We start from the raw sequence: 16,800 nt of genomic DNA on the forward strand, positions 1-16,800 counted from the left end.
GTTGTCCTGCCCTGAGACCTAGAGAGATACTGTTGTCCTGCTCTGAGACCTAGAGAGATACTGTTGTCCTGCCCTGAGACCTAGAGAGATACTGTTGTCCTGCTCTGAGACCTAGAGAGATACTGTTGTCCTGCTCTGAGACCTAGAGAGATACTGTTGTCCTGCTCTGAGACCTAGAGAGATACTGTTGTCCTGCTCTGAGACCTAGAGAGATACTGTTGTCCTGCTCTGAGACCTAGAGAGATACTGTTGTCCTGCTCTGAGACCTAGAGAGATACTGTTGTCCTGCTCTGAGACCTAGAGAGATACTGTTGTCCTGCTCTGAGACCTAGAGAGATACTGTTGTCCTGCTCTGAGACCTAGAGAGATACTGTTGTCCTGCCCTGAGACCTAGAGAGATACTGTTGTCCTGCCCTGAGACCTAGAGAGATACTGTTGTCCTGCTCTGAGACCTAGAGAGATACTGTTGTCCTGCTCTGAGACCTAGAGAGATACTGTTGTCCTGCTCTGAGACCTAGAGAGATACTGTTGTCCTGCTCTGAGACCTAGAGAGATACTGTTGTCCTGCTCTGAGACCTAGAGAGATACTGTTGTCCTGCCCTGAGACCTAGAGAGGTACTGTTGTCCTGCCCTGAGACCTAGAGAGATACTGTTGTCCTGCCCTGAGACCTAGAGAGATACTGTTGTCCTGCTCTGAGACCTAGAGAGATACTGTTGTCCTGCTCTGAGACCTAGAGAGATACTGTTGTCCTGCTCTGAGACCTAGAGAGATACTGTTGTCCTGTCCTGAGATCTAGAGAGATACTGTTGAAGCTAAGCTGTTACACAGGCAACAGTCTTGGGACACTGACTGCTAAGCTATTGACCTGTTTAACTAGCTGAGCGACATATTGGCCCAGTGGATCTTTATGTTAAATAGGCCAAATCACTCAGACACCCTCTCTATCTTCATGCTCAACATGTGAGTGAACCTGACCTGCAGGACCAAAAGAGTGAAAACAGTCTAGAGTCACATACAAGTGTTTCTCGCTATCTCTGTTGCATCCTGCCTAGAATGTTTTTAATACCGTTGGTTTCAATGGAACATGTAGGTTTGTGTAACCCCTAGTCACTGGCCTAGGATCAAATCAGCAATTGAGCCTCATGACGAGGTAAGAGGCAGGGTAATATTCAGTGAGATATTCTAGTTTTCAGCAGTGAGATACATTACCGGTCAAAAGTTTGAGAATACCTTTCTTTAGTTTTACTCTTTTCTACATTGTAGAATAATAGTGAAGACATGAAAACTATGAAATAACACATATGGATCATGTAGTAACCAAAAAAGTGTTAAACAAATCTAAATATATTTTATATTTGAGATTCTTCAAATAGCCACCCTTTGCCTTGATGACAGCTTTGCACCCTCTTGGCATTCTCTCAACCATCTTCACCTGGAATATTTTTCCAACAGCCTTGAAGGAGTTCCCACATATGCTGAGCACTTGTTGGCTGCTTTTACTTCACTATGCGGTCCGACTCATCCCAAATCATCTCAATTTGGTTGAGGTCGAGGGAGTGTGGAGGCCAGTTCATCTGATGCAGCACTCCATCACTCTCCTTCTTGGTCAATTATCTCTTACACAGCCTGGAGGTGTGTTGGGTCATTGTCCTGTTGAGAAACAAATGATAGTTCCACTAAGCCCAAACCAGATGGGATGGCGTATCGCTGCAGAATGCTGTGGTAGCCATGCTGGTTAAGTGTGCCTTGAATTCTAAATAAATCACAGACAGTGTCACCAGCAAAGCACTCCCACACCATCACACCTCCTCCTCCATGCTTTACGGTGGGAAATACACATGCGAAGATCATCCGTTCACCCACACCGCAACTCACAAAGACACAGCGGTTGGAACCAAAAATCTCAAATTTGGACACCAGACCAAAGGAAAAATTTCCACCGGAAATGCAAACTTATAATGTATTCAAGATTGAAAAAGGCTTCTAAAGTTTGTAATTTCCACTTTAAAATGTCAGACTTGATTTGCCCTAACAAAAAATGTACGAACCCCTACAAAAAATATACATTAATTATAATCCACATAATAATTCACATTTCCTGTTGCTGCAGTATTATTTTCCTGCTGTAACAAACTGGCTCAAATTAAGATCCTACATCTGTATGTAAAAGATCTTCTTACTTAATGAGTGTTCACCAGCTCCCAAAGGCAAGCAGCACTTCTCCTCCAGCGACACTGAGGATGAGGACGACAACAGGAAGTTCAAGATCAAGATCAAGCCGTTGCCCTCCGACACTGCCAAGTGTGCCGTCCCCTCCATGGATGAACTGAAAGCTTCCGTTGGAGGTTTGGCGCTATCTCCCTCTTTGGTGAGTCTTTGCTGTTCCAACTGTATGTAACTGGAGTAGGGTGAAGTTGTCCCTAGACGGTGATTTTGGGTCAGTTTAGCATTTTTCCCACTAATTGTTAAGTCTTGGATTAAGGGGAGGGAATGCTGACCCTAGAACTGTACCTAGTGAAGTAGGATAAAGTGCAATGTCCCTGACTGAACTGGAACTTGGGTAATTGTAACCCAGGGCCACGGACGGAACTGCTACTCCAAGAAAGCTAGCTCTCTCGGGTGTTATATGAAGTATTATATGAATCGCTTTGTTGAAACTGGAGACAGCTACAGCTAATTCTAGCCAGTGATATGATCTGGAATGTACTAAACATCTGAATATCTGTTCCTCCTCTCACTTCCTCCCCCTCTTCATCTCCCCCTCTTCCCTTTCTCTCTCCATCTTCCCTTCCTCTCTCCATCTTCCCATTCTCTCCCTCTCCATCTTCCTTTCTCTCCCTCTCCATCTTCCTTTCTCTCCATCTTTCCTTTCTCTCTCCATTTTCCCTTTCTCTCTCCATCTTCCTTTCTCTCTTCATCTTCCCTTTCTCTCTCCATCTTCCTTTCTCTCTTCATCTTCCCTTTCTCTCTCCATCTTCCCTTTCTCTCTCCATCTTCCCTTTCTCTCTCCATCTTCCCTTTCTCTCTCCATCTTCCCTTTCTCTCTCCATCTTCCTTTCTCTCTCCATCTTCCTCTCTCCATCTTCCTCTCTCCATCTCCCTCTCTCTCCATCTCCCTCTCTCTCCATCTCCCTCTCTCTCCATCTCCCTCTCTCTCCATCTCCATCTCCCTCTCTCTCCATCTCCCTCTCTCTCCATCTCCCTCTCTCTCCATCTCCATCTCCCTCTCTCTCCATCTCCCTCTCTCTCCATCTCCCTCTCTCCATCTTCCTCTCTCCATCTCCATCTCCCTCTCTCTCCATCTCCATCTCCCTCTCTCTCCATCTCCCTCTCTCTCCATCTCCCTCTCTCTCCATCTTCCTCTCTCCATCTCCATCTCCCTCTCTCTCCATCTCCCTCTCTCTCTCTCTCCATCTCCCTCTCTCTCCATCTCCATCTCCCTCTCTCTCCATCTCCATCTTCCTCTCTCCATCTCCATCTCCCCCTCTCTCCATCTCCATCTCCCTCTCTCCATCTCCATCTCCCTCTCTCTCCATCTCCATCTCCCCCTCTCTCCATCTCCATCTCCCTCCCTCTCCATCTCCCTCTCTCTCCATCTCCCTCTCTCTCCATCTCCATCTCCCTCTCTCTCCATCTCCCTCTCTCTCCATCTCCATCTCCCTCTCTCTCCATCTCCCTCTCTCTCCATCTCCCTCCCTCTCCATCTCCCTCTCTCTCCATCTCCATCTCCCTCTCTCTCCATCTCCCTCTCTCTCCATCTCCCTCTCTCTCCATCTCCCTCTCTCTCCATCTCCCTCTCTCTCCATCTCCCTCTCTCTCCATCTCCCTCTCTCTCCATCTCCCTCTCTCTCCATCTCCATCTCCCTCTCTCTCCATCTCCCTCTCTCTCCATCTCCCTCTCTCCATCTCCCTCTCTCTCCATCTCCCTCTCTCCATCTCCCTCTCTCTCCATCTCCCTCTCTCTCCATCTCCCTCTCTCTCCATCTCCATCTCCCTCTCTCTCCATCTCCCTCTCTCTCCATCTCCCTCTCTCCATCTCCCTCTCTCTCCATCTCCATCTCCCTCTCTCTCCATCTTCCTCTCTCCATCTCCCTCTCTCTCTCTCTCCATCTCCCTCTCTCCATCTCCCTCTCTCTCCATCTCCATCTCCCTCTCTCTCCATCTCCATCTCCCTCTCTCTCCATCTTCCTCTCTCCATCTCCCTCTCTCTCTCTCCATCTTCCTCTCTCCATCTCCCTCTCTCTCTCTCTCCATCTCCCTCTCTCTCCATCTCCATCTCCCTCTCTCTCCATCTCCCTCTCTCTCCATCTCCCTCTCTCCATCTCCCTCTCTCTCCATCTCCCTCTCTCTCCATCTCCCTCTCTCTCCATCTCCATCTCCCTCTCTCTCCATCTCCCTCTCTCTCCATCTCCCTCTCTCCATCTCCCTCTCTCTCCATCTCCATCTCCCTCTCTCTCCATCTCCCTCTCTCTCCATCTCCATCTCCCTCTCTCTCCATCTCCATCTTCCTCTCTCCATCTCCCTCTCTCTCTCTCTCCATCTCCCTCTCTCTCCATCTCCATCTCCCTCTCTCTCCATCTCCATCTCCCTCTCTCTCCATCTCCCTCTCTCTCCATCTCCCTCTCTCTCCATCTCCCTCTCTCTCCATCTCCCTCTCTCTCCATCTCCCTCTCTCTCCATCTCCATCTCCCTCTCTCTCCATCTCCCTCTCCCTCTCTCCATCTCCCTCTCTCTCCATCTCCATCTCCCTCTCTCTCCATCTCCCTCTCTCTCCATCTCCATCTCCCTCTCTCTCCATCTCCCTCTCTCTCCCATCTCCCTCTCTCTCCATCTCCATCTCCCTCTCTCTCCCTCTCCCTCTCTCTCCATCTCCCTCTCTCTCCCTCTCCCTCTCTCTCCATCTCCCTCTCTCCATCTCCCTCTCTCTCCATCTCCATCTCCCTCTCTCTCCATCTCCCTCTCCCTCTCTCTCCATCTCCCTCTCTCTCCATCTCCATCTCCCTCTCTCTCCATCTCCCTCTCTCTCCATCTCCCTCTCTCTCCATCTCCATCTCCCTCTCTCTCCATCTCCCTCTCTCTCCATCTCCATCTCCCTCTCTCTCCATCTCCATCTCCATCTCTCTCCATCTCCCTCTCTCTCCCTCTCTCTCCATCTCCATCTCCCTCTCTCTCCATCTCCATCTCCCTCTCTCTCCCTCTCCCTCTCTCTCCATCTCCCTCTCTCTCCCTCTCCCTCTCTCTCCATCTCCCTCTCTCCATCTCCCTCTCTCTCCATCTCCATCTCCCTCTCTCTCCATCTCCCTCTCCCTCTCTCTCCATCTCCCTCTCTCTCCATCTCCATCTCCCTCTCTCTCCATCTCCCTCTCTCTCCATCTCCCTCTCTCTCCATCTCCATCTCCCTCTCTCTCCATCTCCCTCTCTCTCCATCTCCATCTCCCTCTCTCTCCATCTCCATCTCCATCTCTCTCCATCTCCCTCTCTCTCCATCTCCATCTCCCTCTCTCTCCATCTCCATCTCCCTCTCTCTCCATCTCCATCTCCCTCTCTCTCCATCTCCCTCTCTCTCCATCTCCATCTCCCTCTCTCTCCATCTCCCTCTCTCTCCATCTCCATCTCCCTCTCTCTCCATCTCCCTCTCCCTCTCTCTCCATCTCCCTCTCTCTCCATCTCCCTCTCTCTCTCTCTCCATCTCCATCTCCCTCTCTCTCCATCTCCCTCTCTCTCCATCTCCATCTCCCTCTCTCTCCATCTCCCTCTCTCTCCATCTCCCTCTCTCTCTCTCTCCATCTCCCTCTCTCTCCATCTCCCTCTCTCTCCATCTCCCTCTCTCTCCATCTCCATCTCCCTCTCTCTCCATCTCCATCTCCCTCTCTCTCCATCTCCATCTCCCTCTCTCTCCATCTCCATCTCCCTCTCTCTCCATCTCCATCTCTCTCTCTCTCCATCTCCATCTCTCTCCATCTCTCTCTCTCTCCATCTCCCTCTCTCTCCATCTCCCTCTCTCTCCATCTCCATCTCCCTCTCTCTCCATCTCCATCTCCCTCTCTCTCCATCTCCCTCTCTCTCCATCTCCCTCTCTCTCCATCTCCCTCTCTCTCCATCTCCATCTCCCTCTCTCTCCATCTCCATCTCTCTCTCTCTCCATCTCCATCTCTCTCCATCTCTCTCTCTCTCCATCTCCCTCTCTCTCCATCTCCCTCTCTCTCCATCTCCATCTCCATCTCCCTCTCTCTCCATCTCCCTCTCTCTCCATCTCCCTCTCCCTCTCTCTCCATCTCCCTCTCTCTCTCTCTCCCTCTCTCTCTCTCTCCATCTCCCTCTCTCTCCATCTCCATCTCCCTCTCTCTCCATCTCCCTCTCTCTCCATCTCCCTCTCTCTCTCTCTCCATCTCCCTCTCTCTCCATCTCCCTCTCTCTCCATCTCCCTCTCTCTCCATCTCCCTCTCTCTCCATCTCCATCTCCCTCTCTCTCCATCTCCATCTCCCTCTCTCTCCATCTCCATCTCCCTCTCTCTCCATCTCCATCTCTCTCTCTCTCCATCTCCATCTCTCTCCATCTCTCTCTCTCTCCATCTCCCTCTCTCTCCATCTCCCTCTCTCTCCATCTCCATCTCCCTCTCTCTCCATCTCCATCTCCCTCTCTCTCCATCTCCCTCTCTCTCCATCTCCCTCTCTCTCCATCTCCCTCTCTCTCCATCTCCATCTCCCTCTCTCTCCATCTCCATCTCTCTCTCTCTCCATCTCCATCTCTCTCCATCTCTCTCTCTCTCCATCTCCCTCTCTCTCCATCTCTCTCTCTCTCCATCTCCCCTTCTCCTACATCTGTTATTCTTGTAGAGGAGAAGTCCGGTAAGCCAGTCTTTTATTATTTCATTTCTTTATCTGTTTCAGTATAAATAAAAGGCATGGCATGGATTCACTTGGCTGTGGATTCTTTTCTTACTTGAATTCTCTTTCCCCTGCGGTAGCTAAAAAATCCCCAGCGGGCAAAATGTTGCATGTAATGTGACATCACATTTTTGTTGTTGTTATATAAACAGATTCTCTGTCATATCACCAGATTAGAACTAAACAATCATTGTTTTCACGATGACATAAAGAAAGACATCGTATTTTGGTTGTTATCTGGTCAGGTATAACCCGATTTATAACCAGATGAAGATGTATTTTTCTGGTTGCTAAAAAGGTGTTTACAAAATGTCTTTTTACAAACCATAATGATGTGAGTGATGTCATTACAACCAGTTTGGCTGCTGGGATAGGCTCTTCTATTTAAGTTATTTAGCTATTCCTCCCTCTGCATGTTATGTATGCTTCATGGTACTAACTCATTCACACCGCATGCCTTTAACACATTTTATTTTGGTTGATAACTTTCGTTGAATCTGCCTTGCAAAGCTTGCATGGTATATAATGCACAATCCTTCGCATAACACCTGTTCATAGCCTATTGATTCTGTTTGACCAAAGCTAATTGGCGCTGGCGTAATGCAGGTTCTCTGGACCCCCCGCAAGGTCGGAATACACCCCCCCCCCCCTTAAATAAAGACAAACGAATGCGTCAGCCAGACAGCCACTCAAAAAGTATAGACTACCGATCTCTGCTCATGGTGCTGAAATCGAAACACGTTGATGTGAATCGATTATAGACTTTCTGTGGTGCCAGGGCATGTAGCCTATAGCTTTGCTTTAGCTAATGGATAAATGTTTATTAGGCCTAATTGGTTGTAATTTTCTCATGTTAAGCCTAACATTTCACTAAGCTATACACGGTGTCACAAGGCTGCCATTTAGAATGCTGGCTGGCGGCAATAATGTCATTATTTGTTCAGTAATTCAAGTTGGAAATTCAAACATTGCAGATTATGAAATACATGTTCGTTACAACAGAATACTAATAAGAAACCAATTGATTTTGAAATAATTATACAACTGTCCTGTATAGCCCACCTGAACCTGCATGACATGAGCCGTCCTCATGCTTTCTCCCAGCTTGGATAGAAAGTTGTGTGTAAAACCAGTCTAATGCCAAATAATAGTCAGCACACCCTCAACACACCAGCTTACGTTGTTCCATTATGCAGTGTAGCCTACTATCTATAGCTATATACAGTATTTATCTGCTATTTAGCTGCTATTTATAAACTCTTTATAAAAAATTACACATCAAATAGCCTAAACATTTTGGAAGAACGTAGTCGGCTTGAGGATAAATTTAACCACTATTGTTTTGTCTGGCTAATAGCCAACACAAATGGTCTGCAATCAAGTGAAATGAAATCCAATTTGAGAGAATCCCCTGGACTTCTGAAGTCCTCCTTGCTGCTTCTCTCTCTGTCTCTTTTCCTCTTACGTTCTCTTAGAAAGAAGTATATATGTCTGTGCTGGCATCCCTCTTTTTCTCTACGTAGAGGCCTCTAGTAGCTACAGTATGAGCCTGGCCTCTGGTAGCTACAGTATGAGCCTGGCCTCTGGTAGCTACAGTATGAGCCTGGCCTCTGGTAGCTACAGTATGAGCCTGGCCTCTGGTAGCTACAGTATGAGCCTGGCCTCTGGTAGCTACAGTATGAGCCTGGCCTCTGGTAGCTACAGTATGAGCCTGGCCTCTGGTAGCTACAGTATGAGCCTGGCCTCTGGTAGCTACAGTATGAGCCTGGCCTCTGGTAGCTACAGTATGAGCCTGGCCTCTGGTAGCTACAGTATGAGCCTGGCCTCTGGTAGCTACAGTATGAGCCTGGCCTCTGGTAGCTACAGTATGAGCCTGGCCTCTGGTAGCTACAGTATGAGCCTGGCCTCTGGTAGCTACAGTATGAGCCTGGCCTCTAGTATATGACTGCCATCAGTCAGGAGGTGGCCCAGAAGTTAATTGACAGCATGCCAGAGCGGATTGCAGAGGTCTTGAAAAAGAAGGGTCAACACTGCAAATATTGACTCTTTGCATCAACTTCATGTAATTGTCAATAAAAGCCTTTGACACTTATGAAATGCTTGTAATTATACGTCAGTATTCCATAGTAACATCTGACAAAAATATCTAAAACACTGAAGCAGCAAACTTTGTGGAAATTAATATTTGTGTCATTCTCAAAACTTTTGGGCATGGCTGTATACTTGTAGTGGTGTCTTTGTCTGAATTACAGCTGTGTCGACCCTTTGGGAAGAATTCAACTTGGTTAAAGCTTCTCTAGTGTCCGTGTGTTATTTACTCTGAAAAAGAAGAACCTAACAGTACCCAGGCTGGATTGACATCAGGCCCACACACTTTTCAGTCTGGTCAGAGCTTGCTTTATCTGGCCAATGCTGCACAGCTCAACCTGCCTTGTAGGCATGGGCATGGGGAAGATGGCAAGAGGTGTGGTGCTTGTCCATGCTTCAGCAAAAAATACATTAAAAACATCATCCACATCGTTGTCTTCAATTCCCTCCACCTGTATTCTCCCTCCTGATGTTTTCTTTCGTCTCCAGTCCTTTGTTAATGAAGTCCCATCATTCCTTAGGGCTTTTCTTCTTTAGGTTCTGGATTTCAGTTTTGTAGTAGTTTGTCTTTGCTTCTTTGATAAACGTTATCATATGTCTTTTCCTGATGGCAGCCTTTATTCCTTCAGTCATCCAGGGCTTGTCCAGTGCTGTTTTCTTATTGGCATGCATACATCAAGTGCAGTTTGAATGCAGGAGTTGAACATCTCCACCTTTGCATTAATGCTCTCAGCCTCATATACGGCAGACCAGTCAGTACTGGCCATACATCGTACCAAGGCCTCCTTTCTGTTCTGGGTTACCAGACATCCTTTTTTCCCGCTGCACCTCGCTTCTCCCTCCTGATGTTGTGTTTGGGGAGAACAGAAGACATTTGTGATTACTGGATCCGAGAGGAGCAAGTACAGTGGGGGTGTTGTAGTGATTCTTCATATTTGTAATGATCAGATCTACGATGGAGTCCCCTCTGGTCTTTGACCAATTGTTTCATGTCTGGATGGGAGTTTGTCAGCATCTTGATGGGCAGGTGATTAAAATCTCCACACAGGATGAGCCCCATTTGGGGATAGGAAATCCTGATCACATGGACAGTGTTGATGAGATAATCCACAGTGTTCTGCTGAAGTGTTTTCTCATTTGCCCATAGTGGATGGTAGAGTACTCCCACGAACAGAGTTGAGACTGAGCTGGGGAGTCGTTTAGGGCGTAGCTGAAGCCACATACACTCAAACTCCTCTTTCTCTAGGTCAGTTCTTCTCTTTGCCTGCATACTGTGGTTCACATGCGTAGTCACGCCCTCCTCTCATCTCCTCTCTGGACCTGTCTTTCTGAACAGCTGATAGTTATATATGAAAAGAGATTCATCATGAGATATTTTCATTTTGTCCAAAGTTTCAGTGACACATCCAATGTCTGCATTTACTAATTGAAGAAGCAGTTTAAATTCATCCACTTTGTTTATCAATGATCTTGAATTACAAACAAGCACATTCGGAGTCTCTGGGGCATTTCTGGATGTATTTGTGACATCACAAAATTCAGTTAAAACTCTGCATTCACGTGAGCAATTGTGTTTTTGATGTATTTTAGGTGACCTTCTATTGCCAGTATTTTCCTCCGTCTGCCCTTACCAGCTGTAGTCCCTGTCACCCGGCTTCTTGCGCGCGTTATCCCGAAGCACTGAAGTTTGTCTCGGATATGCGGTGCCAGTGGATGTTTTTTGTAAATCCGTTAGAAGATGTGATGAGTATTCCACGACGTTTGTACAGTCCATCGTTGTCAAAGCCGTGCTTGATCCATTAAAAGAGCAGGGGAAAGTATGCAGTGTGACACAAAAACAACAAACATTTCAAACGTTGTAACACATGTTCCTCTCGAGAGGCTGCCTGGAACCGTCAATGACAACAGCTCCGAATCTTAAGTATAATCTGTTTGCATCTGCCAATGTATTGGCTGTCCGGTATGCAGACGACCTGTCTCCAGAGCTTCCTATACAGTTAATCTCTTTCCGGAACGTGTTGAGGCCGGATATGAAGGAGAATGAGAGGCTCAATTTAAAGATGTTACAGAACTGCTGTATTTGAAGCACCACTCCCTTCTGCCCAGTTTCCCTGATGTTACTACGGCAATCACGCTGTTTTTAACCATCCCTGTAACTGTCGCTTCTGCAGATAGTTTGTTTTCTAAACTAAAACTCATAAAGAACTTCCTAAGAAGCACTAGGCTCTCGGTCTGATTTGAGCTTTAAAACACCTGAGGAAGCTCCACTCATTGTTCGGGCACCATCATAGCCTTGGCCACTGCATTTGTTCACCGATATCTCTTTACTTTACAATCAGTTCAATTCTTTATTTTTCAAGGCCTGAGGCACTTTGATCAGTCACGTTCTTGAAGCCCAAGAAACAAATACTTAGCTTCCTAGTACATATGGAAATTAAAAAGGTTTATGAATTACTTTTTGGAGATTTACTGTCAAAATGCTTAATTAAATGTAAAAAATAAATAGAAAAGGCTGATTTAAAAGGCACTTGGGCCCCCATAGCTGTCTTGACAAGCTGAGGTGATGTAACCTACCAGGTGCTGTGTTGTATTGACAAGCTGAGGTAATGTAACCTAGCAGGTGCTATGTTGTATTGACAAGCTGAGGTAATGTAACCTACCAGGTGCTATGTTGTATTGACAAGCTGAGGTAATGTAACCTACCAGGTGCTATGTTGTATTGACAAGCTGAGGTAATGTTACCTACCAGGTGCTGTGTTGTATTGACAAGCTGAGGTAATGTAACCTACCAGGTGCTATGTTGTATTGACAAGCTGAGGTAATGTAACCTACCAGGTGCTATGTTGTATTGACAAGCTGAGGTAATGTAACCTACCAGGTGCTGTGTTGTATTGACAAGCTGAGGTAATGTAACCTACCAGGTGCTGTGTTGTATTGACAAGCTGAGGTAATGTTACCTACCAGGTGCTGTGTTGTATTGACAAGCTGAGGTAATGTAACCTACCAGGTGCTATGTTGTATTGACAAGCTGAGGTAATGTTACCTACCAGGTGCTATGTTGTATTGACAAGCTGAGGTAATGTAACCTACTTGTATTGCTGCATTACTATATGTATGCTTTATTGCACAGTGTTGAAGTAGAGGAGTGTTACATTCTTTTCGGTTCTATTTTCCTGATTTGTCACTCACTCTCTGACCAGGTCTGTTCTCTCTTCCTTTTTGCTGGTCTCAGAGACGCAGCCCGGTAAGTCGCCACCTGGTGGCTCATTTTAAAAGTGTCTGCACCCTAAGCACTTGCAAGGAAATAAATGAATTATGAATATTATTGTTTGGAGGGATGTTCATTTAGTTCTTTATACACCCAAATACTCTATTTCATTTCAGTGCCTATGACATTTACTGATGGCCTCACAAAATATTGTATTTTTCTAGTTTCTATATATACTTACAGTTTCACTCTATTCTTTCACATTAGCAATTGTACAGGGAGACTAATCCAGGACCTATACTGTAATTATTGGTTGAACTGTTTACATTCATGTTTTGTATGTATTGGTTACGATTCCTTTTTACTGGTATACTGAAAAGTACTTTGTTTTCTTTGCAGGGCTCGATAAAGAGACACCTGTCTTGTAAGTACAGTGTTTGTGGATGTAGTGTAATGCTATTTGTAATTTGTTTTACAGTCTGTCAGTGTAAACTGCGTACATGTACAGTATCTTGTCATAGTTCTACACCATCAGTTAAGTTAGTTGTTTGAGGTTGTGATCCATACTGTAGTTTCAATAGTTTGAGGTAAGATGCACATTCAGTGGCTGTCAGTAGATATAATATATTATGATATACAATCTAATATCACTGGTTGTTCTTTCCAGGTGAGGAGATCGCCAGACCCAGACGATCCACCCCTACGCCAAGCCCCGCACCCGAGACACAAAGGTCAAAACTCTGCTAATGCTAACATTGCTAACATGCTAGCATATTTTCTATGTACTGTATTGATATAATATGTGTTGGGTCTGCTAAATGTTCTGTTTGGGGGGACAAAAATAAGCTTTTATATTCAATTCAATTACAAAGTATAAGTACATCGCTGAAATCTTGATTATCAGAGTTGTAAAATCATATTTACATATCTTGACTTTGCCATCTCTTGCAGTGAGAGAGTATCCCAGAATCGTAGAGCATCCCCAGCTTTCTTCGGGCCTCCTCCTGAGACGACCTATGAGACACACAGATACGATAGTAACAGAAATGATGGTAACTCTCACAAGAATAGTCTTTGAGAGCATGTGTGTGTTGCATGGGACTTAGCTATGTGGTTAGTACAGTCAGTGTTGGTTGGTTGGTCCTAATCACAGTAATAGTATCTGTAGCTGTATTATCACCAGTTCTTAACTTGGACTGAAATAGGTGCCGGTACTGTTTAAATACCCCATAATGACAAAGTGAAACATGTTTTTAAATTTATTGAAAATGAAATACAGAAATATCTCATTTACATAAGTATTCACACACCTGAGTCAATACATGTTAGAATCATCTTTGGCAGCGATTACAGCTTTCTGGTCTCTAAGAGATTTCCACACCTGGATTGTACAATATTTGCACATTATTATTTTCTAAATTCTTCCATCTCTGTTAAATTGATTGTTGATCATTGCTAGACAACCATTTTCAAGTCTTGTCATGTATTTTCAAGCAGATTTAAGTCTTCAACGGTAACTCAGCCACTCAGGAACATTGTGAAAATTCTATGCAACTTCTGGCGCGCGTTTACTGTGAACACTGAGGCTGTAGCCGCTTTAAGTTAGTTTTAACAGTGGTCAAGTAGGCTACTGGGGCTATTTGATCATAATGTAGACCTACCAGAGTGGCCTGCCATCAAAAACAATGGAGAAAATGCATCCCATAACATTTTAGCATGGAAATAGCTGTTCTATCATTCAGCCTACAGTAGCAGCCAATGTGTGCTTTTGGGGAAAAACATGCAGGGCTTGACATTAACCTGTTTATCCACTTGTCCTTCAGACAAGGAGGTGACTGAACATGTTGTTGTGTTTGATGCAAGAAACCACTTTACAAAATATAATGATTTCTTATTCTCATACCATTATTACAGAGAATCAGACAAATTATGCTACCCTTTGCCTATTGACTACTTAAAACATCTTATGGCTGAGATCCCGTTAACGGGATCGACTTGACAACAGCCAGTGAAAGTGCAGGGCGCCAAATTCAAACAACAGAAATCTCATGATTAAAATTCCTCAAACATACACCATTTTAAAGATAAACTTGTTGTAAATCCAGCCACAGTGTCCAATTTCAAAAAGGCTTTACTACGAAAGCACACCAAACGATTATGTTAGGTCAGTACCTAGTCACAGAAAAACACAGCCATTTTTCCAGCCAAAGAGAGGATTCACAAAAAGCAGAAATATAGATAAAATGAATCACTAACCTTTGATGATCTTCATCAGATGACACTCATAGGACTTCATGTTACACAATACATGTATGTTTTGTTCGGTAAAGTTCATATTTATATCCAAAAATCTGAGTTTACTACATTGGCGCCTTACGTTCAGAAGTTCCAAAACATCCTTTGATGTTGCAGAGAGCCACATCAATTTACAGGAATACTCATAATAAACATTGCTAAAAGATACAACTGTTATGCATGGAACTTTAGATCCACTTCTCCTTAATGCAACTGCTGTGTCAGATTTCAAAAAAGCTTTACGGAAAGAGCAAAAACGATGCAATAATCTGAGGTCGGCGCTCAGAGCCCAATCAAGACACAAATATAGCCGCCATATTATGCAGTCAACAAAAGTCATAAAAGCATTATAAATCTTCATTTACCTTTGCTGATCTTCGTCGGAATGCACTCCCAGGACTCCCACTTCCACAAGAAATGTTTGTTTTGTTCGGTAATGTCCATCATTTATGTCCAAATAGTTACTTTTGTTAGCGCGTTTGGTAACCATATCCAAAGTCACGAAGCGCGTTCACTAAAAGCAGACGAAATGTCAAAAAGTTCCGTAACAGTCAGTAGAAACATGTCAAACGATGTATTGAATCAATCTTTAGGATGTTTTTAACATAATTCTTCAATAATGTTCCAACCGGAGAATTCCTTTGTCTTCAGAAAAGCAAATGGAACGGGAGCAAGCTCTCATGTGAACGCGCATGGTCAGAGCATGGTCAGCTCATGGCTGCTGGCAGACCTCTTACTCATTCCTCTCTGCTTCGGCCCCACTTCACAGTAGAGGCATCAGACAAGGTTCTAAAGACTGTTGACATCTAGTGGAAGCCTTAGGAAGTGCAACATTACCAATATCCCACTGTATCTTCAATAGGAGTTGAAAATTGACCAACCTCATATTTCCCACTTCCTGGTTGGATTTTTTCTCAGGTTTTTGCCTGCCATGTGAGTACTGTTATACTCACAGACATAATTCGAACAGTTTTAGAAACTTCAGAGTGTTTTCTATCCAAATCTACTAATAATATGCATATTCTAGCTTTTATGGCTTTGTAGCAGGCCGTTTACTCTGGGCATGCTTTTCATCCGGACGTGAAAATACTGCCCCCTACCCCAAAGAAGTTAACGCTATCAACGTTTCCCTTACCTTTGGCAATTGTGATTGAATCAACACAATATTAGTCACTTTCAATGCAACATACCGAAACAAACAGACTATGCAAGAGATGTTGTTGTAGGCAGAACACATCAGAGTATGATTCTATTGCATTGATATGTACGACTCAGCCCGTACTCGACACAGACTGGTGCGGCATAAACATTCAGAGCTGCAGTAGGACTCTATGCAAATAGAGCATTGCCATATATGGACCTGTGCCATTTACCTTGAACTGGACTGTGTTTACAGCATGAGCAGTCGTGACTCGTGAGTAGAAGCGCTTGTTTTGAGGTCAAAGTAAGAGCTGCATGTAGCCAAGTGTGCACATTTTGTTCATATCCTTTGCTAGTTGGTGAGTTATTAGCCCAGTTATAAATCATTTGTATTCAGCAATAGGGGAGTGATTCCTTCCTACAAGAGCACAAAACGTGTACATTTCTAGACAATGTTGAAGCGCAAGTAAAGTAAAGAGCTTTTTTTTTGTCTTAATCGGGCAGTGTTGTATTTTCAGACCGGCTTGAATAAGCTAAGTAGCCAATAGGCCACGGCTTTTGTGGAGCAATAGGTAACGATTCAGAACTAAAGTTTTGTTGCTAAGGATTCCACGACGCGGTTAGCCTTTACAGCTGGGACTGCAAGTTTGTGTTCCATTTTTTGCACGGATTCCGCGAATGCTAGCTGGGTGTACTTCAGACACCTGTCGTCGTCGTGGGAGACTCATTGTTATCTTTTCGTAAAACAACTGGTTGCAGTAAAGAGTAAACCAGGATACTAAGAAGATCCTGAGGGAAATCGCCGAGTATCAGCAGCTTTACGCTATGGAGGAACAACATACTACATCATGGAAAGATCCAACTACCTCACAAAATAACTTTAACCCGACAAAAAAAAGAAAAACAGATTCATCTACAGACACGGACGATTTACTTACTGTTGAAGTAGAGGCTAGTGCTCTTGCTGGAATCCATGCAACACTGGAAAAGTAGTGTGAGGAGGTAACAGGGCTGAGGGGGAGTTTGGAGTTTAGCCAGAGTGAAATTCTCACGCTCCAAGCAGAGAACAAGGCACTCACAGCCAAGGTAAAAATCCACAATTCCAACATGGATTGTCTACTCAGGGAAAACAGGGTAATGAAGGAGTCGCTACTCGACATACAAAGTCGTAGCATGCTTG

The 16,800-nt window shown here is 44.8% G+C and overlaps 1 protein-coding gene across 2 annotated transcripts in view; it reads left to right on the forward strand.

The window, feature by feature from the left end:
* Positions 1-16,800, forward strand: part of LOC139559594 (SH3-containing GRB2-like protein 3-interacting protein 1) — a 51,165-nt gene that overhangs the window by 15,490 nt on the left and 18,875 nt on the right. The window contains exons 6-11 of one of the 2 annotated variants that reach the window (XM_071375720.1): positions 2,197-2,369; positions 6,839-6,850; positions 12,210-12,221; positions 12,585-12,609; positions 12,853-12,916; positions 13,137-13,237. In XM_071375720.1, the coding sequence (XP_071231821.1) occupies positions 2,197-2,369; positions 6,839-6,850; positions 12,210-12,221; positions 12,585-12,609; positions 12,853-12,916; positions 13,137-13,237 (387 nt within the window). Of the gene's footprint in view, positions 1-2,196; positions 2,370-6,838; positions 6,851-12,209; positions 12,222-12,250; positions 12,610-12,852; positions 12,917-13,136; positions 13,238-16,800 lie in introns of those variants that run through there. The other variant, XM_071375719.1, reaches the window with a different exon arrangement.

The sequence above is a fragment of the Salvelinus alpinus genome, chromosome 30 (genome assembly GCF_045679555.1).
Source record: "Salvelinus alpinus chromosome 30, SLU_Salpinus.1, whole genome shotgun sequence".
Taxonomy (NCBI): domain Eukaryota; kingdom Metazoa; phylum Chordata; class Actinopteri; order Salmoniformes; family Salmonidae; genus Salvelinus; species Salvelinus alpinus.